This window comes from Ahaetulla prasina, chromosome 16 (genome assembly GCF_028640845.1).
Source record: "Ahaetulla prasina isolate Xishuangbanna chromosome 16, ASM2864084v1, whole genome shotgun sequence".
In the NCBI taxonomy this organism is placed as follows: domain Eukaryota; kingdom Metazoa; phylum Chordata; class Lepidosauria; order Squamata; family Colubridae; genus Ahaetulla; species Ahaetulla prasina.
Genome location: NC_080554.1, coordinates 12,098,383 through 12,123,853, shown reverse-complemented (window position 1 = coordinate 12,123,853; position 25,471 = coordinate 12,098,383). Strand labels below are relative to the sequence as shown.

Here is a 25,471-nt window from a genome sequence, read left to right as displayed (position 1 = left end):
AGAGACTCAGTGGCAAGATCTGGGATCCGCCACCATCACACCCCGCCCTGATTGAGCGACCGACATGGAGACAGTGTGGAAAAAAGTTCACTTCCTAGAGAAGAAATCCCTCTCAAAAATATCTTTTTGCGGATTTTTTTTCCCAAGGATAGTTTGGCAAAGAGGGGAACCCCCTCTTATTAACCTCCCCTGCTCCCCTCCAAATCTCCCCCACCCCCACTGTCCCCCCCCCATGTCGTTTTGAGGCTGTTTGATCACTGTTAAGATTCCCACTGCCCTGCTATCCTTGACTTACGACAGTTCGCTTAGTGACCTTTCGAAGTTCCAACAGCACTGACAGAATAGAATAGAATTTTATTGGCCAAAAGAAAAGAAAAGTGGCTTATGACCATCCCTCGCACTTATGACCGTTGCAGGGTTCCCCCCAGGGTCATGCGACTTGCATTCGGATGCATGGCCACCGACTCACATTTATGACGGTTGCAGTGTCCCGGGGTTACGCCATTCCCTTTTTGCAACCCTTCTGAAGTCAATGGGGAAGCCAGATTCACTTAACAACCGTGTTGCTAGCTGAAGACCCTGCCGTGATTCGCTTAACGACATGGGACACGGTGTTGGTGTAAGGTGGGACAAAAGTCACTTAACGGATTTCTCACTTAGCCACGTAAATTTTGGGGCCGATTGTGGTCGTAACTTGAGAATCGCCTGCAGTTTCTTGTTTGCATTTATGGCAATATTTTGCTTTCCGTGGGATTTTCATAATTCTTTTCATGTCCTCTGCCAAGACTTCCCCCATCCCAAGAAGGGATAAAACTCAATCGTAAGAGGTTTCAATCGCCTTGAAGGGGGGGCCTTAGGGTGAGCGAATTAAGACCACGGGTAAACCCAGACTGACGGTGGCTGTTGGAACCAGGACCTCCGTTGCTAAGCAAGACGGTTGTTAAATGGGACAATCTATTTTTGCAACCCCTTTTTGCCACAATTGTTAAGCCAAGCAGTGCAGTGGTTAAGTGAACCGCACGGCCATGAAGTGAAGCCGGATTTCCCCGACTTCTCTTGTCGGACGGCAGCTGCAACCCTCATAAATAGAATAAAATAGAGTAGAGCTGGAAGGGGCTTTGGAGGTCTTCTAGTCCAGCCCCCTGCTCAAGCAGGAGACCCTATACCATTTCAGACAGGAAGGAAGGAAGGAAGGAAGGAAGGAAGGAAGGAAGGAAGGAAGGAAGGAAGGAAGGAAGGAAGGAAGGACAAAGTGGGAAGGGACCATGGAGGTCTTCTAGTCCAACCCCCTGCTCAAGCAGGAGACCCTATACCATTTCAGACACGAAGGAAGGAAGGAAGGAAGGAAGGAAGGAAGGAAGGAAGGAAGGAAGGAAGGAAGGACAAAGTGGGAAGGGACCTTGGAGGTTGTCGTGTCCCACCCCCACTCCGACGAACGAGTCAAGGAAGTCCGTAGCAAACTTGGCAACGAAGCCTCTGCAGCTTGCCAAGTTCCTTCAAGGTTTATCAGGGCAGGGAGGAGTCCAAGTTGTGACTTCAGCGATAGAGTCCGATATCAGAAAACTAGATAAGACTTTGCTTGACTCAAGGTAGGAATGCCAAAAGCAGGTCCTTTATATAGACTGTGGGGTGTGGCTCCATGACTCAGCATTTATCCAGGCCTGCCCCACCCTTCCTTCTGTTGGCGTCGCCTCTCAGATCTCCGGAAGCGAGGGTCCACCCAAACTGAATTGTTTTCAACTGGATCTGCTGTCAGCGTCTGGGAAAGGGAGGGGTCAGAGGGAGTAGGCCCGGGTAATTCCAGCACCTGGCTGGCTTCCTGCTCTGAAGGCTGAGCCAAAGGAACACACGCTGTATGAGTGAGGTTTATCGGGCTTGTTTGTTCACTCCTGGAATCCTCTCTGGGCATGGGGCCAGGGCCGGGGGCTGGAGTAATGACAGGCCGTTCATCTTCATTATCAGACTCTGAGTCTGATAAAAGGCCCAGTTGGAGACGGGAGGGGCCCGGCTGAGAAGAGGAGGGAGGACAAGTCACAACAGAGGTCTTCTAGACCAGCCCCCTCCCAAGCAGGGGAACCTATACCATCTCAGACAAGTGACTGTCCAGTCTCTTCTTAAAATCCTCCAATGATGGAGCGCCCATGATTAATATATGCTGGTTGCTAAGCGCCTGAATTTTGATCACGTGACCCTGGGAACGGGGATGTTGCAATGGCCATAACTGCGAGGACCAGTCCTAAGTCACTCCTTCCCCCCACCCCCCCACCAGTAACTTTGGTCACCAAACGAACGATTCCAAGCAGAGAACTACTTGTAGTCTCTCATCTTCTGATTGTCCATTTTTTGAGCCTCGTTCATCGAAGGACGTCTTTGGGAAGATGACAAAGAAAATCGAGAGGCGATAGAAAAACAGATGTTTTATCAGCTGAAAGAGAAATATGGTGAGCCGAGAAAATCATTGCAAATGAGATGGCTGTTTTATTTTTCATCCAGGCAGGAACATTGGGGGTGAGGGTGGGGTTAATGTCATTTTAGGACCAAACAATTTGAGATAAAAGGAGAAGAAATTCCATTCAATGTTTGGAAGAGCATTCAGAGTCAGAACTGAGCTGGAAGGGATCTTGGAGATCTTCTAGTCCAGCCCCCTGCTCAAGCAGGAGATCCCATTTCAGACAAGGAACTGTCCAGTTTCTTCTTGAAAATCTCCAGTGATGGAGCACCTGCAACTTCTGGTGGCAAGCTGTTCCGCTAGTTAATTTTTCTCACTGTTAGAAAGTTTCTCCTTAATTCCAGGTTGCTTCTCTCCTGGATGAGTTTCCATCCATTGTTTCTTGTCCTGCCTTTTGGTTCTTTGGAGAATAAATTGACCCTCCTCTTCTTTGTGGCAGCCCCTCAAATACGGGAATCCTGCTATCATGTCGACCCTAATTCTTCTTTTCTCCAGACTAACCAAACCCAAATCTTGCAACCCTCTTTCATATGTTTTTGTCTCCGGGCCTTTCATCGTCTTAGTTTTTTTTTTTTGGGTCACAACATTATATACAAGCACGTACAATGAAAGGAAACAATAGGACAGGAACGGTAGGCACTGTTGTGCACTTATGCACGCCCCTTATAGTCGTCTTAGGAATGGGGTGAGGTCAATAGTAGACAGTTTTTGGTTAAAGCTTTTGGGAGTTTGAGAAGAGACCACAGAGTCAGGTAGTGTATTCCAAGCTTTAACAACTCTGTTACAGAAGTCATATTTTCTGCAATCAAGATTGAAACGGTTAACATTAAGTTTGAATCTATTGTTTGCTCTTTTATTATTGCGATTGAAGCTGAAGTAGTCTTTAACAGGAAGGACATTGCAATAGATGATTCTATGACACAGGTCCTGTCGGAGTCGGCGGAGTTCTAAGTTTTCTAATCCCAGGATTTCAAGTCTGGTGGTATAAGGTATTTTGTTGTTTACAGAGGAGCGGATAACTCTTCTTGTAAAATATTCCTTGACGCGTTCAATTGTATTAATGTCAGAGATGTGGTATGGGCTCCAGACAGGCGAGCTGTATTCAAGAATAGGTCTAGCAAATGTTTTGTATGCTCTGGTTAGTAGTGTAGAGTTTTTGGAAAAGAAGCTACACAAAATTAGGTTTACAACTCTTAGAGCCTTTTTTGCAATGTAGTTACAGTGGGCTTTGGCACTTAGATCATTTGATCATTAGTTGCTCATCTTTGCACTTTTTCCAAAGTCTCAACAACTTTTTTGCAACGTGGTGACCAAAACTGGATGCAGATTCCAGGTGTGGCCTTACTTTATAAAGAGATACTAACATGATTTTTGATTCTATGCCTCTGTTTATACAACCAAGGATTGTGTTAGCATTTTTGTTTTTTGGATTGCTGTCGCAAACTGCTGACTCACGTTTTAAGTGATCGTCCACTAGGACTCCCAAGACTGATTATTAAAACTCGGTCGCGGTGAAACGAGTCTTCTGAGAAAGAGATCGCGGCTGGGATTTTTGCAACAGTCGTCTCCTCCTTTGGCTGGAAGTTGGACTGAATGATCTTTGAGGTTCTCCAACGATCTGCGATGACGTTGAGAAGAGACAGAAACTCACTCATGGATTAGCCTAGATTCCACACCAGGTAGAAACACTTGAATTTTCTGGATTATAAAATCTTTGCCTTAATACTAGCAGAACGACTCAAACGATATTTGAATAAATTTATACATTCTGATCAAAATGGATTTCTGCCTAAAAAACAAATTAAAAATAATATGAGAATAGTTTTGGACACCCTAGAATATTACGAGGCTCATCCCGAAAAACAGATGGCGTCGATCTTTTTGGACGCACAAAAAGCCTTTGATAACGTTAATTGGCATTTTATCTTCCTACAGTTGAAGCAAATGGATTTTGGTGAAAGGTTTATTAAAGCAATAGAAACCATATATTATGAACAATCAGAAACACCTGAATTTTCTGAGATTGTGAAGTCACACGTAATGTCCTCTTGCAGATGATGACCTTCCATGACCTTCTGGAAGATGGATGACCTTCCATGACCTTCTGGAACAGGGATCTCCAAAGCTGGCTGAGGAACTCTGGGAGTTGAAGTCCACAGTCTTAAAGTTGCCAAGGTTGGAGACCCCTATTCTGGAAGAAGGCCATCATCCTACTTAGTCTTCTCAGGCCTTCTCCATATCCCGCTAAGTCTTGAGAAAGACCCATCATCTTTGGTTTGGCTCAGTAGTCTCATTTTCCACACACACCCTTGGCAAGTGCCATCGCTCCATCTTTCGAACCACTGTCAAAACATCTGGATGCTTTTTGGTGGACCACGTCTCCATCAGGGGCCAAGTTTTGCCAGGGCACAGCATTCTTGGCCCCTTCTAAAAAATATATATATATCTTTTGAATTTGCAAGTTCCACAGAGACCTGTTGCAAAGGACCATTCTTGGCAAGCCGGTGGGCAATCTCCAACCCACATATGGCTTCGATACATTTGTACACAAAAATGCTTTTCTTTTTTGGTGTGTGTGTGTGTGTATGTTCACCGACGCATCGCAACTGCCTTTGCACAGGGAAGGATTTTGGGTTTGGTTTTTTGGGGCAAGATGCTATTTAAAAACAAGGCAGGTTTGAAGTCAAACACACACACACGCAAAACACCTCACAAGCGCCAAAATGGCGCCTCTTATGGCCTCTGTGGTGATTGAACCAGGATGGGATAAAACATCCAGCTCTGAAGTTGCCTTCGGAAAGTTGTGGGAGCTTCATCGCTGGAAGCTTTCAAGAAGAGGCTGGGCTGCCATTTGGTCTCCTGCTTGGGCGGAGGGGTGGGGGTGGACTAGATCAGGGGTCTCCAACCTTGTCAACTTTAAGACTTGTGGACTTCAACTCCCAGAGTTGAAGTCCACAAGTCTTAAAGTTGACAAGGTTGGAGACCCCTGGACTAGATGGCCTACAAGGTCCCTTCCAACTTCGTGATTCTATATTCAACGGAACAGAAGTTGCCTTCGGAAGCTGTGGGAGCTTCATCTCTGGAGACTTTCAAGAAGAGACTGGGCTGTCCTCTGTCAGGAATGGTGTAGGCTCTCCTGCTTGGGCGGGGGGTTGGACTAGATGACCTACAAGGTCCCTTCCAACTCTGTTATTTTCTTCCATTCTGAAGTGAACACCGAAAGAAAAATGGTTCAGGCCAGCAGGACCACGGCCGTAAATCCACCCCGTCCCTCCTTCCTTCAAAATTTTATTTTTTTAATCTTCTCTGTCCACCGAGGGCCCCTCCTTCGACCATCTATTAACAAGTTTCTTTCTTGTGTTGCTTTATCTATGGCAAAGGTCCTCTTTATCTTCTCGGGCTGCCACATTCTGATGCTGGTTTGTGAACAGTTTTGTATCTTAATTTTGTTTCTTCTTCTTCTTCTTTCTGTTTTTTTTTCCCCCCTTTCTTTTTTTTTTCCCTCCTCCTTTCTGTTGCTAGCACCGTCACGTGGCCCTGGAGGAAGCCAATGAAGCAAGTATTTCAAATCTACCGTGGTCACCATTTGGAGGCGGGGACTGGACTGGACGAGTGTCCGGCAAAAGGCTGCGGCTGAAAGGACAAGTGCACCCACACAATTCTACCTGGGCTCTGCGGGGCGGTCGGCCGAAAGCGGGCTCCATGTGGCTCCATCTGGATGATTAAGACCGGAGTCCAAGGCTTTGGCCTTCAGCCACTTTCACTCTTGGAGAACTTCACAAGCTAAGGAGAAGCTGGTGGAGCCATAAGCGGGGGGAGAGAGAGAGAGAGAGAGAGAGAATCCGAGGGCTACTTTCCAAGTAAGTGATTGATAACAACCACTGCCAAGGTCATTCCAACAATTGTACTTTTATCTACTTCTGCGATAATTCGTGGTCTCTCTCGCTTAAGGATGAGATGGGACGGTTGCCTGCCAATCTCTCGGTTTAGGGTAGGCCGAGGTAGCCTGGAAGATCTCGGCTCCCCGAATAGCTTGAACTTGGAGTTAAGAATTCTGGAGGTTCCCCTTTTTTGACTTGGTGGTTTCGCTTGGACCCCACTGGGTGAATTTGCCGGTCTCTTCTTCTTCTTCTTCCCCACCACCTGGGCGACTACTACCATCTTCTCCAGCTAATCAGGAAGGGTGGACCTCCCTGAGGCCCCAGATCTGGGGTCTTAGTTCCAGCAACCTGCTTTGATATGGGGAAAAGGGAGGTTTTGTTTAGAAACAGCACGGGGCGCGAGGCTGAGAGTAAGAATTTGCAGAAGCGCGATGCAGAAGTGTCTTTGCTCCCTTGGTAGAGATAACACCCCCCAACTTTCCTCTTCCTCCCCCCGCAAAAAGTAGAAACGGATTCCTACTCCATCTGGGCACCACAAAAGCAGATCGTGTTTTGAGACCTTGTGGAAAAGACGGCTTGCTAGAAACAGAGGAGACCGGGAGACCGGCTTTGTTGTGGTTTTCGTTTTTCATGCCATCGCAAATTCCAGAGTCTAAAAGAAAGTTCTTTTACTCTCCCAAGGAAGTGGGGACTTTAAAAGGTCCTCCAGTCTGCTTTTGAGCTCGGTTTCAGGATAGGAGGATTCGGGTCGATTCCTTACTGGTCCGCAGTGCTTCAAATTTGTCCATGAAATCCAGATGCCTTCAGAATAACTGCCCATCGCAGTTATTCTTACTCTCTCGGGCATCAGAGAGGGAGATTTCTGTCAGGTGGCTTTCTTGCCTTCTATGTCCCGTTGAGCCTTATCCATTTCTTCCAACTGACCCCCGGCCCGGTCAGTTTCACCCTGACTTGGCCTCCTCTCCCTGAAATCTTTGCATTTGATGTCCAAAGGAAGACGGGGAATTTTGGCCTGGGTCTCTCTTGAATTGAAATCCGTAGAACAGAGAGGATCATTTTTGGTCAGGTTGGGCCTTCTCGTCCATTGTTCTAGACCAGGGTTTTGAAACTCGTGTCATCGCGGCAGCGTCACGTGACATATCGGGACTTTTTCCCCCTTCGCTAAACCGGGCAGGGGCGGGGCCAGCATGTGGCGCTTCCGTCCCCGTTGGCCGTGACTTGGACACTCCCTGTTCTAGACTTATTCCCCTCTATGTGTGACCTGCAAAGGTTGTTGAGGGCCACGCCATCTCTCGGACCAAGCTGGGGGTGGTGGCTTCTGCCTGTGGGTTTCCAGATGTCGGACTGCCACTCCAGCATCCTCCCAACGGATGGCACATCTGGACAGGTCCTAATGCAAACCTTAAAACGCCCCAGAGTTGTTCTGCCTCCTGCAGGCTCAGCCCTGCCGCTTCAGCCTGGCCTTGGAGAGACACTCTGCCTATGCTCAGGGGCACTCTGGTTCTCCAGCGACTACAATTCCATGGTCGAGCAGGTGTTCCTCTGCAAACACGGCTCTCGTTGGCCTCTGGTTGTCTTTCTGGCCGCCATTTCCCCCTCCAGGAGTGGCTGGGTTTAACTTTACACACAGGAAATGCTTCCTTCCAGGAAAGCTGCTGGAGGGAAGACAATGCGAGGCCCCCTTCCCTACGCGGAGGCACATCCCAAAGGCGCCTTCACCTGGATGGGGAAAGGGCATTTGTGATTGTCAGTGTGTGCGTAAATATAGGAAGTACACACTACCAGGGCAGCTTCTGTCCCTGCCCGGCAATCAACTTCCTTGCAAGGCGAGCTCCAGCAACGCAGTCTGCACCCTTTAGAGACTAGCTTTCCAAGCGCCCAGATTTTAAGAAGGCTACCTTCAATGGGAGGAGGGCCAAAGGAGGGGGGGGTGTCACCTGGTCCTGGTGGGTTGTGGTTGTTTTTTTTTTTGACCTCCAGGCTGGGCGGTCTGGAGAGAAGGAGAGAGGGGGTCACTGGGCCAAGGCTGTCCTGGCAGGCGGTGGGCTGGGGAGTTTTTGCTGGGTCCACAGTTTGCTTTCGATTCCATGCTGGGATTCGGTGACTGTCTTGTTTTGTTGTTTTTTTCTTCTCCAGCTGTGAAGGGTTTTGCGGCTGCTATTAGCTCTTTTTGCTGGCTGGGAAGGAGGTTGGTGTGGGGGGAATCCGGTAGCGGCTCTTTGGAAGGAAAAGCAAAGGGTTGCACGCCTCCCTGTGCGCGCCCACACACACACACACACACACACACACAAACACATGTGTGTGTGTGTGTGTGTGTGTGTGACTGCAAGCAAAAAAAACCAAAAAACCCACCCGTTGTGCAGTTGTATGTATTCCAAAACCTGTGTCTGCCAAAGCAACTCCAGAGTGTTTGTGCCAAGGTTGTTTCGGCTAGATGAAGCTCTCAGCACCCAGAGAGGCGAGCAAGATCCTTCGGGAGCGTTTGGATGACCTCTAGAGGCTCCAGGGAGGAAATGTCCCCTCTGTGCACAAAACTGAAGTTCATGAGCATCGCGTTTCCCCTCCCCCCCCCGGAATGTGTGTGTGTGTATGGGGGGGGGGCTGTTGGTGGTGGTTGCCAAAAAAAGGAGAAATCCCTCCTGCGTGTCCCCCCCCTTTAAGTCCGCAAGGCAGAAGAGGAAATGACCCCCTCCCCCCCAATTTTCTGTATTGCTGGTTTAAACCTGCAGCACTTGGCGATTTCTCGGCTGGTGTGATAGAGTTAATCTGGAACGCTAGAGCTGGTTCTGTTAAGGCCAGCCAGTTGAGTGATTGTGTGTCTGTGTGGACACGTGTTTTTTTTCTCTCTCTCTCTCTCTCTGTCTCTGGGTATTCCTTCCTTCCTTCCTTCCTCCCTTCCCTGTCATCTTCCCCCCCCCCGTCCCGCCTTCCTTCCTCCTTTCCTTATTCTCATCTCCTTCCTTCTTTCCCTCTGTTATCTTCTTTCCTTCGTTCCCTGTCATCTCCCTCCCTCCTTCTTTCCTTATTTTCATCTCCTTCCTTCCTTCCTTCCTTCCTTCCTTCCTTCCTTCCTTCCTTCCTTCCTTCCTTCCTTCCTTCCCTCCCTCCCTGTCATTTCCCTCTCTCCCTCCCTCCCTTCTTCTTTCCTTATTCTCATCTCCTACCTTCTTCCTTCATCTCCTACCTTCCTTCTTCCTTCATCTCCTTCCTTCCTTCCTGCCTTCCTTCCTTCCTTCCCTCCCTCCCCTTCCTTCTTTCCTTATTCTCATCTCCTCCCTCCCTTCCCTTCTTCCCTTCCCTTCTTTCCTTCCTCTAATGTTTATTCAATCCGAAAAAGAACCCAGCAAGGCTTCAGAAAATCGGCCCGCTGGTGCTACCTGCGTCTTGTGGGACTACAATGTCCACCTTGACTTGTCCAGCTGTTGGCAGGACATGATGAAAGTCGTGTCCCAACAACCCTATGGAGGCAGTTGAAAGGGGAAGTTAGTCACCAAGTGACAGAACGTGAGTGGCCAGGTGTGTGTGTGTGTGTGTGTTTTCCTGCGTGGGAAAAATTCCTGCCAGACATGGCCAAAATCTTCCTTCACCCGAACTTATCCCCAGCCCCAAACGCACCATCCTGCGTTTTTATCCGTCTCTATTCCAATCCAGGTAACGCTCCATTAAAGGTTTCTTGCAGCTCGGAAGCGGCTCCGTGGAGTCAATGGGGGGTCCGTCCACGAGGGGACTCCGCTTGGGGTCTCGGAGGGTCCCAGGCCCCCCAGGGAGGGAAAAACAAACAAGGAGAGCCCGCAACGGCCTTGCACCTTCGCTCTCTGGGGGCCCGTTGCCAGCCAGAGCTCCGCAGCTTCCCAGCCTTTTCTGCCGGCTGCGTGGAGCGACCGGTGCGCCCCGTCGGGGCTCTGACAGGGCAGGCAGAAGGGATCCTGCCTCCCTCCCCTGGAATTGGGGGCAGGAACAAGAGGGCGGAGGCAGCCATTCCCGTTGGGTGCCTGGTCGTCGGGGGTGGCGGTGGGTGGGTGTGGGAGGGGGGGTTGGACTCTGGCCGAGCCCGCCCCCCCCCGGGGGGACAGCGAAGAGCCGAGCCCTCTCAATGCCCTCCTTCCCCGACGTCGAGGGAGGGAGGCTGGGGGTTCCTAAGCATCTCCGCCCGCACGAGAACGGTTGCGGAGGCGCAGCGGCGCACACGTCCCCGCGGCTATAAAGGAGGCCGCTGCCCGCTGCCCCCCAGTCTCTTGGTCGCCGCTCGTCGGGGCACCCGCACCTCAGCGCCCGCCAACGCCGCCGCCGCCGCCCCTTTCCCTCCCTCTCCCTCTTTCCCCCCCCACCCCTCCAACTCCCCGGGCAGAGTTCCCAGGCGCTGCCCCGCTGCTCTTCTCCTTCCTCGCAGGCCCGCCAAAGGTGATGGATTATTCGTACGACGAAGATCTGGACGAGCTGTGTCCCGTTTGCGGGGATAAAGTCTCGGGGTACCACTACGGGCTGTTGACCTGCGAAAGTTGCAAGGTAGGTGCTGAGAATTGGGGGGGCGGGTCCTGGAAGCCGGCAAAGCGCCCCAGCAGCGCAATTCGAGGCCTGCGGAGAAGTCAAGCGCCCCGCCGCCGGGCCCGACTCTAGCATCTCCGGGGAGAAGCCGGCCCCCACAACGCCGGCGGCGGAATTATCATAATTAATGTTGGCAACGAAAACGGGGAGGAGGGTCGCGGATGAGGCGGCAGGCGGCGGCGCGCCCCACAACAGACCCGCCTTTCGGGGCTCTGGCGACTTTTGCGCTCCGGGACGCCGGAGGGGAAGACGGTTTTGGGGAGGGGGTCTCCTCCAGCCCCCCCACCCACCCACCCCCGGACGGGAGATGCAAGGAAGCCCCGGATCCAGCCGCAACTCCGGATCCATTCACCGCTGGGATCTGGTCAGGTTTTTTCCCTTCTTGACGGCAAGGAATAATCATCACCATCATAATACTTAATATTAATAATGGTCTTTCGTTGGTGCAGGCTTCGGGTTTTTTTAAAAAAAATATAATTTTGTCGCCTTGGCGATTCCAATTCTTGGAAGGAGGCAGAGCGGTTGCAGCCCTGAGCAGCCAAAACCTGCGCCCCCCCCATCATCTCGGTATGGTGTTTTTTTTAAAAAACCAGAGGTTTTAACAGCTGGGTCGAAGCGAAGCCCGCGCGATCGCCTCGGTAGGGAATTATTTTCCCCTTATTTTATTTTTTTTACGTCCCTTTAGGATTCGTTTAATGGCGTTTCTGTGCCTGGGCGTTGCGCGCTGAAACCCAGCCTTTCGCCGTCCTTTCGGGATCCAGGATCCCGCGCCAACCCAGAATCCGTAGGTTCGGTTCAGAATTCCCTTTCGTTGAACCGAATTGGGCGAAGGCGCAATTTTACTGCCCTCGAACGAATTCCGGCTTGGGTTTTTATTTTTGGGTTTTCGGGGTCTTTGGGTTTTTATTTTTATTGTTTATTATTTTAAAAATCGGGCGTCAATCCCTCCACGCACCCGCCCGCGGGGAAAAAACGCCCCAACGCTTTGGAGACCCAGATGTTAAAAATGAAGGGGGGACGCGGTTTCCCCCCCCCCGGTCGGTTAACAAGTAGCCTCTAATTCGGCGTCACTCCGGCCTTCTCTTCTTGACTCCGCCGCTTGAGAGAGAGAGAGAGAGAGAGAGATTTGGGAAGAAACGGAGGGAGAATCTGCTAGAATCAAACTCCTACGGTTTTCCATCGGCAGCTGGAAAGGAACGGCATTTCAAGAACGCGGAAGGAATGGTGCCAGCTTTTTTCCTCCTTTTTAAATTATTTTTTTTGGGGAGGGGGCAATTAAAAACCCCGAGAGTTTGATTTCCCCCACCCCGGGGATGGGGCGGATTTGAGGGAGAGGAAGGTTGTCTTTTTTTTTGGGGGGGGGGGTGTTGGCAATTTTTCTGAAATATTTTGAGATGGGAAATAAAAAAAAAAAAGAGCGAAATGGCGCCCCTCGGTTTAGAAACGAAAGCGAGCCGAAAGTGGGCAGTGGGCCCCTTTCTGGGATCCCGCGGCGCCCCCCTCGGAGGGTCGCTGGCCGGCCGGTTTGCTTATGGTTCTTTCAGGGAGATTTTGATTTGGAGGAGGGGGGACGAATGGGGAAAAATTCTTCCCTTTTCTAGTTTAATCCTGATCGAGCTGCGGGGGGGGAGGGCGTTAATTGGTTTGATTTCTTCGGGGTGGGGGAGAAGAAATGGCTACGTCCTTCTCTCAAGCCCCCTCCTTTTAAGACGGGAACTATCCCCTTAAAACGCCGCTTCTAGCGAAACTGGACATTTTCATTTTAAGATGAACGTGTGGGGCCTTTAAAAAAATAGCTTTTCCCCCCCCCTCTGGATATTTTTTGGGACCGGAGGAACGGTTGATTCTCCAGTCGGGAGGGGCGTGTAAATGGTTGGCCCGGGTCAGGAGACCACCCTCGCCCCTTTGCCTTGGATTTGAGGGATGGACGAGGGAAAGGAAGGAGAGAAAAAAATGTGGTGTTTTTTTTTACAATGCACAAGAAATCTAGAGGCGGGTCGTATTAAAATAGGGATTCTCCTGTTAGTATTAATCAATCGATTTATTATTCATGTGTGGAATCTTGTTTCAATTCCTGTTTCAATCAGGACCCTCGTATGGATAGCTATATCGTTATTTTAAACAATTATAATTATTAACAAACCATTAGAACTTGCTTTATTAGGCTCAACTGTTCCTTCCGCTTAGTCTAGGATTTAAGCCCATTTCACGAATGGACATCAGAGGTGCAGAGAATGAAAGGCAGGGAGCTGCGACCCTCGTCCTCTCTGGGTGGGGAGAGAGGGGCTCATGCTTAGCTACTCTTCCAGGTTAACTTGCCACGCCAAGCTGGGGTGACGATAAATTAAGGAGCGTAGGGCAGACTGGCCTTAATAATTTCTATAAAAATGTCCTATGTTAAAAATTGTGTGAATTTGGTGTCTTTGAGGACGTGTCCAAAAATTGGGGGATAGGGTTTTTTGTTTTTTTTTAAAGTAGCCAGTTTTACGTTCTTCACCAGGAGGGATTGTATCCAGAGGCGAGACCACGCCAGCAAACTTTCTAAAATAATTTTTTAAAAAATTTTTTTATATGATGTTCACACGAATACAAGATGAACACGAAAGGACGCCTGCAGCAGAAGCGATTCGGGTTGGGTGCGGTTTGTTTGGGGCGAGTTAGGGGTTAATTCCATTCCACAGTGGATGGAATTGGGTGGGGGGGGCAGATCCCACTCTCGACCCCAGGGCTGTCTCAACGCATGGGCCTGATGGGCCCTTGCCCCTGGGCCCCACGAGCATAGGGGCCCCATTCCAACTCTGATTTTGTTAGAAGCGCCAATAAAATAAATATGTTTAATGTTAGTTACATTTTTGATTCCTGTGAGTAGTTGCCCTAGAGGGGCCCATTACACTGCTTTGGGGGCCCATAATGTTTGTTAAGACGGCCCTGTCTGGACCCTCTGCTTCTGAGCCAGCACCCAGAATCCTCCAACTGGGACAGGCCAGGGGGGGGCATTATGGGATTTGAGTGCCCCCCACCCGTGCGCCTAGGATACTTTTCCCACTCCCTTTCCCCTTCCCTTGCGCCCCTCTCTCAAGCCCCGCTCTCTCTCTCCTTGCCAAGGGCTTCTTTAAGAGGACGGTTCAGAACAACAAACACTACACGTGTACGGAGAGCCAGAACTGCAAGATCGACAAGACGCAGCGGAAGAGGTGTCCCTACTGCCGTTTTCAGAAGTGCCTGGCCGTCGGGATGCGGTTGGAAGGTGAGCGCTCTTGGGTTGGGGGTTGGGATCTTTGATGGAGGCAGTGGCGGATTAAGGCTCACTGGTGTCCTAAGCACTGACAAATCTTGGTGCCCCAAGAATCTGATAGAAAGATTCAATTTTTATTCTTTTTTTGTTTGTTTTACAAATCTTCATTGGTTGTTTTTTTTTCCTTTCTCAACTTTGCGCTGCCCGCTTTGGGCCTGATGCCCTAAGCACGTGCTTAGTCTGCTCAATGGTTCATACACCACTGGATGGAGGGCAGAGGGAAGGAGGGAGAAGCCCCTTAAGTTCTGTGCCCCCCCGCTGGGGTGGGATTCCCGCCCCTCTTCTTCCTCAGGTGGGCAAGGGCGGCCGCTGCAATTCAGCTGCTCCAGCGGCGAAGCGGCCTTGGGAAGCGGAGAAAACGAAAGTACTTCGCCGGCCGGCAGAAAACGGAGTTAAAGTGGGGGTGGGGAGTAAGACAGGGAATCTAGCCGGTCCTTCTCCCCTGCATTCCCATCAGGGTCCCCCCAAAGCTTTGGGGACGGGCCCGGAGGTGAGGGAAAGCGAGGCACTCTGCCTATGTTTTGAAAGACATCGGTTTGCAGAGAGCGCGCCCCACTCCCGTCAAAAGTTGCCCGAGCTTTTCCCTGAGGGTGTGTCCCCCCCACCACCTCCCCCCACCCCCGTAACGAACAGACCCTCCCTCTCTTGCCCGGGCTGCTTGCTTGGAAAAGGGGGCGCGATGAACCCCCGACCCTCTGTAGCTCGTCTCTCTCTCCCTTTTTTTTTTTTTGAAAAGCGGACGAATGAATCCCCCACACACACACACACGCGGGACGAGTTTCGCCGCGGTTCGACGAATTCGGGGTTGACACACCCTCCCTTCCGCCTTTGCAGAGCCCCCCTCCCCGTTCCCCGAGACATGCCCATAAAACGGAGCAACTTTCTTTGAACCCCGAAAATCATTCGCGGGCTCCAACCCCAGTTCACAGTCCCGTGGACGCAGCTAGGAAGCCTTGAGCAACCTGTCACTCTGGGAGGGAAGGCGGGAAGGGGGAGGAAGAACCCCCACGCTTCGGGAGCAGCTCAGGGAAGCGCCTCGTCGTGTGAACGCGAGCCTTGGAAGCGTGTTTGGAGGCAGGGCTGCGTTGTCCCGGGGAGGGAAGGGAGCGAGCTGCCCTTCTCTCCCCCGAGTCCAGACCGGTTGCCTTGACCCGCAGACGCTCGGTTTGCAGGAGGGAGAGAGAGCGCCTTGCGCCCTTCACTTGGGCGGGGGAGGACGTGGTGGAGGGGAAGGGCTGGGTGGGCAGCCAAACTTTAGCCGAGACTCTTCGTCCGGCCGTCGCTTCTTCCCCCCTCCTTCACTTTTTTTTCTTTCCTTCCTTCCTTCCCTGCCTCGCTGCACTTGGAGGAACTCGGGAAGGGAAGCCCCTTTTTAAATAGACGGGGACCTCCCTTGCCTTTCCTCCCCCCACCTCCCCCCAGGCTGTCTCTCCTCCCCCTCCCCACATGGCCCTCCGCTAATTCTGATCTTCACTGATCTGTTTTTTTTTGGGGGGGGGGAAGGGAAGCCGGACAGGCGACGGAGAGGCCTGTGCGAAGACGCGTACAGAATCCCCTCCTTGGGGGCGAGCAAGCCCGTCTGTTGCAGCCCCCCTGCAAGGCAGCTGAGGCCTTGAGAACAACCCTGGGGGTGTGGGGGTGTGTGGGGGGGCTATAGCAGGAAGGACATGCGGGGCACCTACCGCGGGGGACAACTGGGGAAACCCGGACAGCAAGAGGCTCTTAGGGACCGTTGCCAAACGCCCGCGCTCCTTTCCACCGTCCTCCGTTCCGGGACTTTTTCCTCTGGGGCTGCCCTCCATCCTTTGGATGCCACTAGACGCCTGGGGGAAAGGGACGGGGGGGGGGCTTCTCCGCTCCGGTCCTCCGACGGGCCGCGCGGGTGGAGAAGGGTGGCGGTGGTAATGCCGGGCGGGTGAGGGTCTCCGCCGCCTTCACACCCACCCACCCACCCACCCATCCCCGACGCCTCTCCGGTGCTCGCTTCCTTGCAGCCGTGCGGGCCGACCGTATGCGCGGGGGCAGGAATAAATTCGGCCCGATGTACAAGCGCGACCGGGCGCTGAAGCAGCAGAAGAAGGCGCTGTTCCGGGCCAACGGCTTCAAGCTGGAGACGGCTCCGCCGCCGGGACCCCCGCCGCCGCCGCTGCCTCTGCCGCTGCCGCCGCCGCCGCCGCCGCCCCCCATCGTCTCTCCGGTGCAGGCGGTGGACTACGGGGGTCTGCCGCCCTCCCTGCACGGCCTGGCCCACCACCAGCACCCGGCCGGCCTGGCCAAGGCTCTGCCACCCCCCAGCGCCGCTGCCATGACGCCCATCGATTACGATCGTAGCCCCTACGGGACGCCCGCGCTGGCCGCCCCCGGGCCGATGGGTCCCGGACCCGTCTCGGGCTACCACTACCCGCCTTTCGCCAGCCGGGCCATCAAGTCCGAGTTCCCGGAGCCTTACGCCGCCCATCCCCACGAGGCCGCCCCGGCGTACCCCTTCCCGGAGCCTTATCCCAGCTTCGGGGGCGGAGGAGGGTCTCCGGCTATGGGGCTGGACGTGCCCGAGGTGATGTTGAAGCTCCTGCAACTGGAGCCGGAGGAGGCGCAGCTGAGGGAGCGCATCCTGACCTGCATGCAGCAGGATCAGAACCGAGGGCGTCCGGAGAAGCTGACGACCTTCGGACTCCTGTGCAAGATAACAGACCAGTCCCTCTTCGCTATGGTGGAGTGGGCCCGCAGCTGCATCTTCTTCAAGGAACTGGAGGTGAGACCCCCGGCGGGAAAGTGGGAGGGGGGAGAGGAGGGGTTGGTGGGGAGACCCTCACTCCCCAAAACAGCACTGGGGGGCTCTGGAGGGAACTTTTTCCCCTGGCGTTTTAGTAGCCAGGAAGCCCATCGTCCCCAGGCAGTGTGGCTGGGGACGATGGGCTTCCTGGCTACTAAAGCATGGGGCTTCCTGGGCAGAGCCCTTGGCTGGTGCCAGTGCTGGGAGGTTGAACTGGGACCGTGGAACTGGGACCATTACCGACACAGCTCAGTTTTCTTTCTAAACCACTCAGAAGATATTTCCCCCCCTGGCATTTCCCAGCTGTCTCAGGTGGGGAGCCCATCGTCCACAGCCTCACTGCCTGGGGAGCATGGGACTTCCTGGGCAGAGCCCTTGCCTGTGATGGCGGTGCTGGGAGGTTGAACTGGGACCGTTTACTGGTGTGGCTGGGTTTCCTTTCTTAAGGCAGCCTCAGGAGACGACATCTGGGCTCCCAGGTTGCCCCTTTCCTCTGGCGTGCCTCTGTTTCCCCCTGGGCGAAAGGGAAAGTTTAAGGAGGGGGGGATGTGCTTTGTGTGACCAGCTGGTACCCAGGTTTGAGATGCCAAGCCAACACTTGATGCATAATTGATGAGGAGCTGCGGTGGATAGAGGGGGTGGAGGGGGCATTTCTTGAGCTCAGAAGTTGGGGAGGGGGAGAGGGGTCTGGTCCAGCCTTGGGGAGAGGGTCTCCCCTAGGAAGACAACCCAAGGACAGGGTCTGAGCGATCCAGCAGGGACGCCCAGATGTTGACACACACCTGGAGGAGGATGGCTGGGGACCGTTGGCCCGCTCTCCTAGCTGCTTTGTGGTAAGGCAGGAAAAGGAAGCTGAACTTTGGGTGTTTGTGTGTGTGTGTGTGTGTTGACAAGATTGTGCAGCTCCAGGACAGGCTGGCAGGTCCAAGGAGAGAGGTCTGAGCCTGCAAAATTGTGTCCAACGCATTTGCCTATCTAGCTAGAAGAGCAGGAAGTGGGGTCTGAATTCAAGCTGGCCATGGATTATGGCCTGGGGAGACGCAAACACACACACACACACACACACACACACACACACACACACACACACACCCTCCCTGTCTGTTCTGCTCCAAATACCTGCTCTCCCCAATGCAAGACCAGGGCAAAGCCTGACACCTGTCCCCTCCTGTTTGCCTGCATCCCTTTCCCTACATGGAGGTAGACTCTGCCTGTGCCTGGAGGTTTCATTGGCCAACAGGCCACCCGATTTTGCTTGAAACCAATTCTTCTTCCAGCCTCCAATCTCTGTCCCTTCATTTAAAAGGCACAATTTCGGTTGTCAAGTGTTGCACAGCCCTTGAAATCCATCCTTCCTTCCTTCCTCCCAGTCCCATCTCCTTCCTTACTCCCCTTCTTTCTTTCTTTCTTTCTTTCTTTCTTTCTTTCTTTCTTTCTTTCTTTCTTTCTTTCTTTCTTTCTTTCCTTCCTTCCTTCCTTCCTTCCTTCCTTCCTTCCTTCCTTCCTTCCTTCCTTTCTTTTCTCTTCCTTTTCTGTTTTCATTTCATTTCTTTGCTTTCCCCTGTAATTTCCTGTTAAAAGCTTTTTAACAGGAAATTTAAAAAAAAGCCTTTACACCATTGTATAAATCTACTGCTGGAATAATAATATTAATCAAACTTTTTCCGGCATTCAGTATAGACTAACTTACTAGAGGGCTAATAAAACTGTTCTTCAAATAAATGCCCAAAAACTTGCTTGGTTCCTGTTGGCAAGTGTTGCATGGCCCTTGAAATCCTCCCTCCCTCCCTCCTTCCCTCCCTCCTTCCTTTCCTCACTTCCTACCTTCCTTCCTTCCCTCCCACCCTCCTTCCCTCCCACCATTTCCTTCCTTCCTTTCTTTCTCCCATATTTTCTTCCTCCCTCCCTCCCTCCCTCCCTCCCTTTTCCTTCCTTGCTTCCTTCCTTCCTTCCTTCCTTCCTTCCTTCCTTCCTCTCTCCCTCCCTCCCTCCCTCCCTCTCTCCTTTTTTCTTTATTCCTCCCTCCCTCCCTTCCTTTTTCTTCCTTCCTTCCTTCCTTCCTTCCTTCCTTCCTTCCTTCCTTCCTTCCTTCCTTCCTTCCTTCCTTCCTTCCTTCCTTCCTGCTTCCCTAATTCCTTCCTTTCCTCACTTCCTACCTTCCTTCCCTCCCTCCCACTATTTCCTTCCTTCCTTTCTCCCATATTTCCATCCTCTCTTCTTCCCTCCCTCTCTCCCTTTTTCTTCCTTCCTTCCTTCCTTCCTTCCTTCCTTCCTTCCTTCCTTCCTTCCTTCCTTCCTCCTTTTTTCTTCCTCCCTCCCTCCCTTTTTCTTCCTTCCTCCCTTCCTCCCTCCCTCCCTTTTTCTTCCTTCCTTCCTTTCTCCCTCCCTCTCAAATTCCTTCCTTCCTTCCTTCCTTCCTTCCTTCCTTCCTTCCTTCCTTCCTTCCTTCCTTCCTTCCTTCCTTCCTTCCCTCCCACCATTTCCTTCCTTCCTTTCTCCCATATTTCCTCTCTCCCTCTCTCCCCCTTCCTTCCTTCCTTCCTCCCTCCCTCCCTCCCTCCCTCCCTTCCCAAAAGTTTTGCAAGCCCAGATCCCTTCTCTTTGGTTTCACCATCCTACGATGCCTTCCTCACTCAAAATTCCTGCTTGGGTGCAACATTTCAGTGCAAGAGAAGCTCCTTGTGTTTTTCTGCGTATCCTGATACCAAAACGGCAACCGTGGCCAGGCGTTCTCTTCAACTTGAGCCTCCCTGATTGGCATTCATTCCGCCAGAAGGATGAGCAAACAGCTGTGTGGGGTGTGTTCTCAGGGCTTGTGTGTGTGTGTGTGTGTGTTTGTGGGGGGGGGGGAGGATTCAGCTCCAACACCTGTTTTCAAGGTCACAATTCATTCCTCCAACTTTGAAGCAGGATCAAAAAAAAAAGAAAAAAGAAAGAAAGAAATGGCTCAGGCAGAGGGATAATATTCCTAAGTTTATTATGACTTTAACCGTTGCCTATTTCCAAGGGTTTATGCTAATGTGGTGTTTTGTTAGTTTCCCTAGAGTGTCTGGTGGGCGAGTGAGTGGGAGCCACAAATTGAAACCCTCCCAATCACAGCAACGTGGCCGCATTGAACATGAATGGCCATCGAGTGGTTTTTAAAATGCTGGCTGCCTTTTATTTTATTTTATTTTCTTTTCTTCTTTTCTTTTCTTTTCTCTTTCTTTCTTTCCTAAGTTTATTAACCTGCTTTGAAACATCCTCTGTCCACCCAAAATTTCTGTTGGCAAGTGTTGCCCTTGAAATCTATCCTTCCTTCCTTCCTTCCTTCCTTCCTTCCTTCCTTCCTTCCTCCCTTCCTTCCTCCCTCCCTAATTATTTCCTTTCCTCAATCCTTCCCCCTCTTTCTTTCTTCCTTCCTTCCTTCCTTCCTTTCTTTCCTAAGTTTATTAACCTGCTTTGAAACATCTTCTGCCCACCCAAAATTTCTGTTGGTATTGCCCTTGAAATCAATCCATCCATCCATCCTTCCTTCCTTCCTTCCTTCCTTCCTTCCTTCCTTCCTTCCTTCCTCCCTCCCTCCCTCCCTCCCTCCCTAATTCCTTTCTTCCCTTGATCCTTCCCCCTCTTTCTTTCTTCCTTCCTTCCTTCCTTCCTTCCTTCCTTCCTTCCTTCCTTCCTTCCTTCCTCCCTCCTCCCTCCTCCTCCCTCCTCCCTCCTTTTCTTTCTTTCCCAAGTTTATTAACCCCTTTGAAACATTTCTGCCCACCCAAAATTTCTGTTGGTATTGCCCTTGAAATCAATCCATCCATCCTTCCTTCCTTCCTTCCTTCCTTCCTTCCTTCCTCCTTCCCTGCCTCCCTCCCTCCCTCCCTTCCTAATTCCTTTCTTCCCTTGATCCTTCCCCCTCTTTCTTTCTTTCTTTCTTTCTTTCTTTCTTTCTTTCTTTCTTTCTTTCTTTCTTTCTTCCTTCCTTCCTTCCTTTCTTCCTTCCTTCCTTCTTTCCTCCCTTCCTCCCTCCCTCCCTCCCTCCCCCCTCCCTCCCTCCCTCCTTTTCTTTCTTTCCTAAGTTTATTAACCCCTTTGAAACATTTCTGCCCACCCAAAATTGGTGGGTGCCGGAATGGGGAGGAGGGGGGAGGAAGGCCACGCAGTTTCAAAACCCAGAAAATCAATTTGCTAATTTGTCTCGCAGTGGCCAGAATGAAGGGGTCGATTTTTGCATGACAGGATAGTGGAAAATGAAAAATGGATAGTCAGATGATGATGATGATGATAATGATAATGTTGATGATGACGATGATTTAAAAAAAAAATAACTATTATTATTATTTATTATTATTTATTATATTTGTATACCGCCCATCTCCCGAAGGACTCAGGGCGGTTCACAGTCAAAAACAACAGAAAAACATATAATACATAAAAAAAAGCTAAAAGAATAGACAGTTAAATTCAATTGATGCTCTAACTTTTAAATACAAATTCAAAACCTCATTTAAACCCCCTTTTTTAAAATCCCAAATTTAAAACTACGTTCAAGCTAGTCCTGCTCTTCGAAACAGCAGCGTCTTCAGCTCGCTATGGGATCAGGACTGTTCCCCCCTGGTTTCTAAAGGCAGTCCTTGACTAACACCTGATTCATCCAGTGACCCATTTGAAGTTACAAAATAACGTGACTTATAACCGGTCCTCACACGTATGACCACTGCAGAATCTGCACAGTCACTTGATCAGCATTCCGACACTTGGCAGTGGCCAATATGTCTTTACGACGATTGCAACGTCCTGGGGGTGTCATGTAATGGCCATTTGCGACCTTCCCAGCCTGGCTTTCCAACAGGCAACGTCGACGGGGGAATTTTGATTCGTTTAATGACCGCGTGCTTCGCTGAAACAACTGCGGCAGAGAAGGTTGCAAACTCAGGCAGGCGTGGTGTGGTTTAATAGCTGCCTTGACCAGTAAGCAAAAATTCTGCTGCCAGTTCTGGCCGTAGGCCGAGGAATAAGCTGCAGTGCATAGACGAACAAGCCAGTTTAACTTTGTCTCTTTAGAATAGAATAGAATAGAATAGAATAGAATAGAATAGAATAGAATAGAATAGAATAGAATAGAATAGAATTTTTTATTGGCCAAGTGTGATTGGACACACAAGGAATTTGTCTTGGTGCACATGCTCTCAGCGTACATAAAAGAAAAGATACGTTCATCAAGCTACAACATTTACAACACAAATGATGGTCAGTATATCAATATAAATCATAAGGATTGCCAGCAACAAAGTTACAGTCATACAGTCATAAGTGGGAGGAAATGGGTGATGGGAACGATGAGAAGATTAATAGTAGTGCAGATTCAGTAAATAGTCTGACAGTGTTGAGGGAATTATTTGTTTAGCAGAATGATGGCCTTCGGGGAAAAAACTGTTCTTGTGTCTAGTTGTTCTGGTGTGCAGTGCTCTATAGCGTCGTTTTGAGGGTAGGAGTTGAAACAGTTTATATCCAGGATGCGAGGGGTCTGTAAATATTTTCACGGCCCTCTTCTTGATTCGTACAGTATACAGGTCCTCAATGGAAGGCAGGTTGGTAGGGTTGTTGAAAGGTAGGAGGATCTTTCTGCTAATGTGCCGTTGATGGGGAATGGACATTTGGACATCTGAGCTGGAAAGCCCAGGAGAAAAACAACAATGATTCTTGAACAGACATAGATATTTAGCATGGAGTAAAATTTGCCTCTCCTTGTTGAGTGACAACTTGTTGAGTGTCTTCCTCTCTTAGAGGTGATGCGATAACGGTGTTCCAATTTTTAAGGGGCTGCCATGGTGGTAAAATCCAATTTTTTTTACTACTGGTTCTGTGGGCGTGGCTTGGTGGGCGTGGCAGGGGAAGGTTACTTTCAAAATCCCCATTCCCTCCCCACTCCTGGGGGAAGGACATTGCAAAATCTCCATTCCCTCCCCATTCCTGGGGGAAGGATATTGCAAAAATCCTCATTCCCTCCCCACTCCTGGGGGAAGGATATTGCAAAAATCCCCATTCCTTCCCCACTTCTGGGGGAAGGATATTGCAAAATCCCCATTCCCTCCCCACTCTTGGGGGGAAGGATACTGCACAATCCCCATTCCCACCCCACTCTAGGGGGAAGGATACTGCAAAATCTCAATTCCCTCCCCACTCCTGGGGGAAGGACATTGCAAAATCCCCATTCCCTCCCCACTCCTGGGGGAAGGATACTGCAAAATCCCCATTCCCTTCCCACTCCTGGGGGAAGGACATTGCAAAATCCCCATTCCCTCCCCACTCCTGGGGGAAGGACATTGCAAAATCCCCATTCCCTCCCCACTCCTGGGGGAAGGACATTGCAAAATCCCCATTCCCTCCCCACTCCTGGGGGAAAGATATTGCAAAATCCCCATTCCCTCCCCACTCCAGGGGCCAGCCAGAGGTGGTATTTGCCAGTTCTCCAAACTACTCAAAATTTCCACTACCGGTTCTCCAGAACTTGTCAAAACCTGCCTCGGTTGCCCCCTTGGGCAGCCACAAAGAAGAGGAAGGGATCAATTTATTCTCCAAAGCACCAGAAGGCAAGGCAAAAAAAAAATGGATGGAAACTGATCAAGGAGAGAAGCAATTTGGAATTAAGGAAAAACTTCCTAACAGTGAGGACAATGAACCAGTGGAACAGCTTGCCACCAGAAGTCGTAGGTGCCCCATCACTGGAGGTTTTTAAGAAGAGATTGGACAACCACCTGTCTGAAACGGTATAAGGTCTCCTGCTTGAGCAGGGGTTGGACTAGAAGACCTCTAAAGTCCCTTCCAGCTCTATTCCGATTATTATTATTATTTTAAAGAGAAACTTCCTAACAGTGAGGACAATGAACCAGCGGAACAGCTTGCCACCCAAAGTCGTGGATGCTCCATCGCTGCAGGCTTTTCGTTTATTAAGGTTTTATTTCATTATGCAGAATACAAAGAAGAGAGAGAGAAAAAAATAGAAATTAAGGGAAGGAAGGGGAAAAGGGGGAATGCATGAGATATAAGGGGAAAGAAAAGAGGACAACCGTTTGCCTGCAATGGTGCAGGGTCTCCTGCTTGAGGGGGTTGGACTAGAAGACCTTCAAAGTCCCTTCCAGCTCTGTTCTGATTATTATTATATCAAGGAGAAACTTCCTAACAGTGAGGACAATTAACCAGTGGAACAGCTTGCCACCAGAAATTGTGGGCGCTCCATCACTGGAGGATTTTAAGAAGAGTCTGGACAGCCATTTGTCTGGAATGGTATAGGGTCTCCTGCTGGAGCAGGGGGCTGGACTAGAAGATCTCCAAAATCCCTTCCAACTCTGTTAATTCTGTTAGTAAATTTGCCAAATGGTGACTCGCAACTTTTTTGGGGCTGCCTTCTTCGCTTAAGAATTCCCCCAGATTTTGGAGGTGTGATTGTGATGATGCTACATATTTTCATATTTGGTGGACTTGCAAGAAAATTAAGGTCTTTTGGATAAGAATTTGGTGGATTATTCAAAATGTACTGAAGAAGAAGATAAAGTTCCTGCCACAATTTTTCCTTTTGGGAATTATAACGGATTGTACAGGGATTGAGACTAAATTGATTCTGAATTTAATAACAGCAGCAAGACTGTTGATTGGACAATACTGGAAGAAAGAAGAGATACCTACAATAGAAGAATGGATACTGAAAGTTATTAATTTGGCTGAGATGGCTAAAATCTCAGCGTTTTTAAAAGACAATACGCAGGAAAGATATTTAATTGAATGGAAAAAATGGATTGATTATCTACAAAACAGATATCAGATTAAGAAATATCAGATTGCCTTTGAATAATTAGGAAGTTATTTTATGTAATGGGGAGGGGGTTGGGAGATGAAAAGCTTTGGATGAGGTCAATTGGATTGGAAGGGAAAATTTTATTCTATGTTTGGTTTATGTATAACAATACCTTGTGATTGACCCGGGAAGCCGGGGGGGGGGGGAGGGAGGGGGGAAGGGGTTTTTTTGGGAGGGAGGGGGGAAAAAAGGGGGAAAAATGTTTTTGTTTTTTAAAACTCTTTCAATAAAAAAAAAAAAAGATTTCCCCCAGATTCTGAGGGGTCACCGAATCTTCAGCAGAAAACTCCTGCGGAGGGTTTTTGATACTGGGGTCAGGGGCTGGACGTGGTTGAGGGCTGTAGGTTGCGCAACCCCGCCCAAAAGGAAAAACAAAACAATGGCCCTCTTTGGAAAACCCCACGGAGAGGGAAACAGAGTTAGAAGTGGAGACATCCTGCATGCCGAAAGAAATGAGGGTGAGGAAGCTGCATCTTGAATTAAAAAATGGAAAAGCAAAGAAAAGACGAATTGGGGCAAAAAGCTTGGTGGAGATCACGCCGATCGATCGTCTTCCACAGGCTGACGATACAACTCTTGACTCGGAAACCGAAGGAACATCTGCGGACATCGGAGGCAGAAAATCAAGGAAGGAAGAGAATTTTGATTTCTTCCTGAACATGCAAGGAAGGCAAACATCAAAATAGAACTCCTTCTCCTC

The 25,471-nt window shown here is 50.3% G+C and overlaps 1 protein-coding gene across 1 annotated transcript in view; it reads left to right on the top strand.

Moving 5' to 3' along the window:
- The first annotated feature begins 10,734 nt into the window (after positions 1–10,734).
- NR5A1 (nuclear receptor subfamily 5 group A member 1) overlaps positions 10,735–25,471 on the top strand; it is a 32,878-nt gene continuing 18,141 nt past the window's right edge. The window contains exons 1-3 of the mRNA XM_058159302.1: positions 10,735–10,836; positions 13,981–14,122; positions 16,165–16,922. Coding sequence (XP_058015285.1) covers positions 10,735–10,836; positions 13,981–14,122; positions 16,165–16,922 — 1,002 coding nt within the window. The remainder of the gene's footprint in view (positions 10,837–13,980; positions 14,123–16,164; positions 16,923–25,471) is intronic.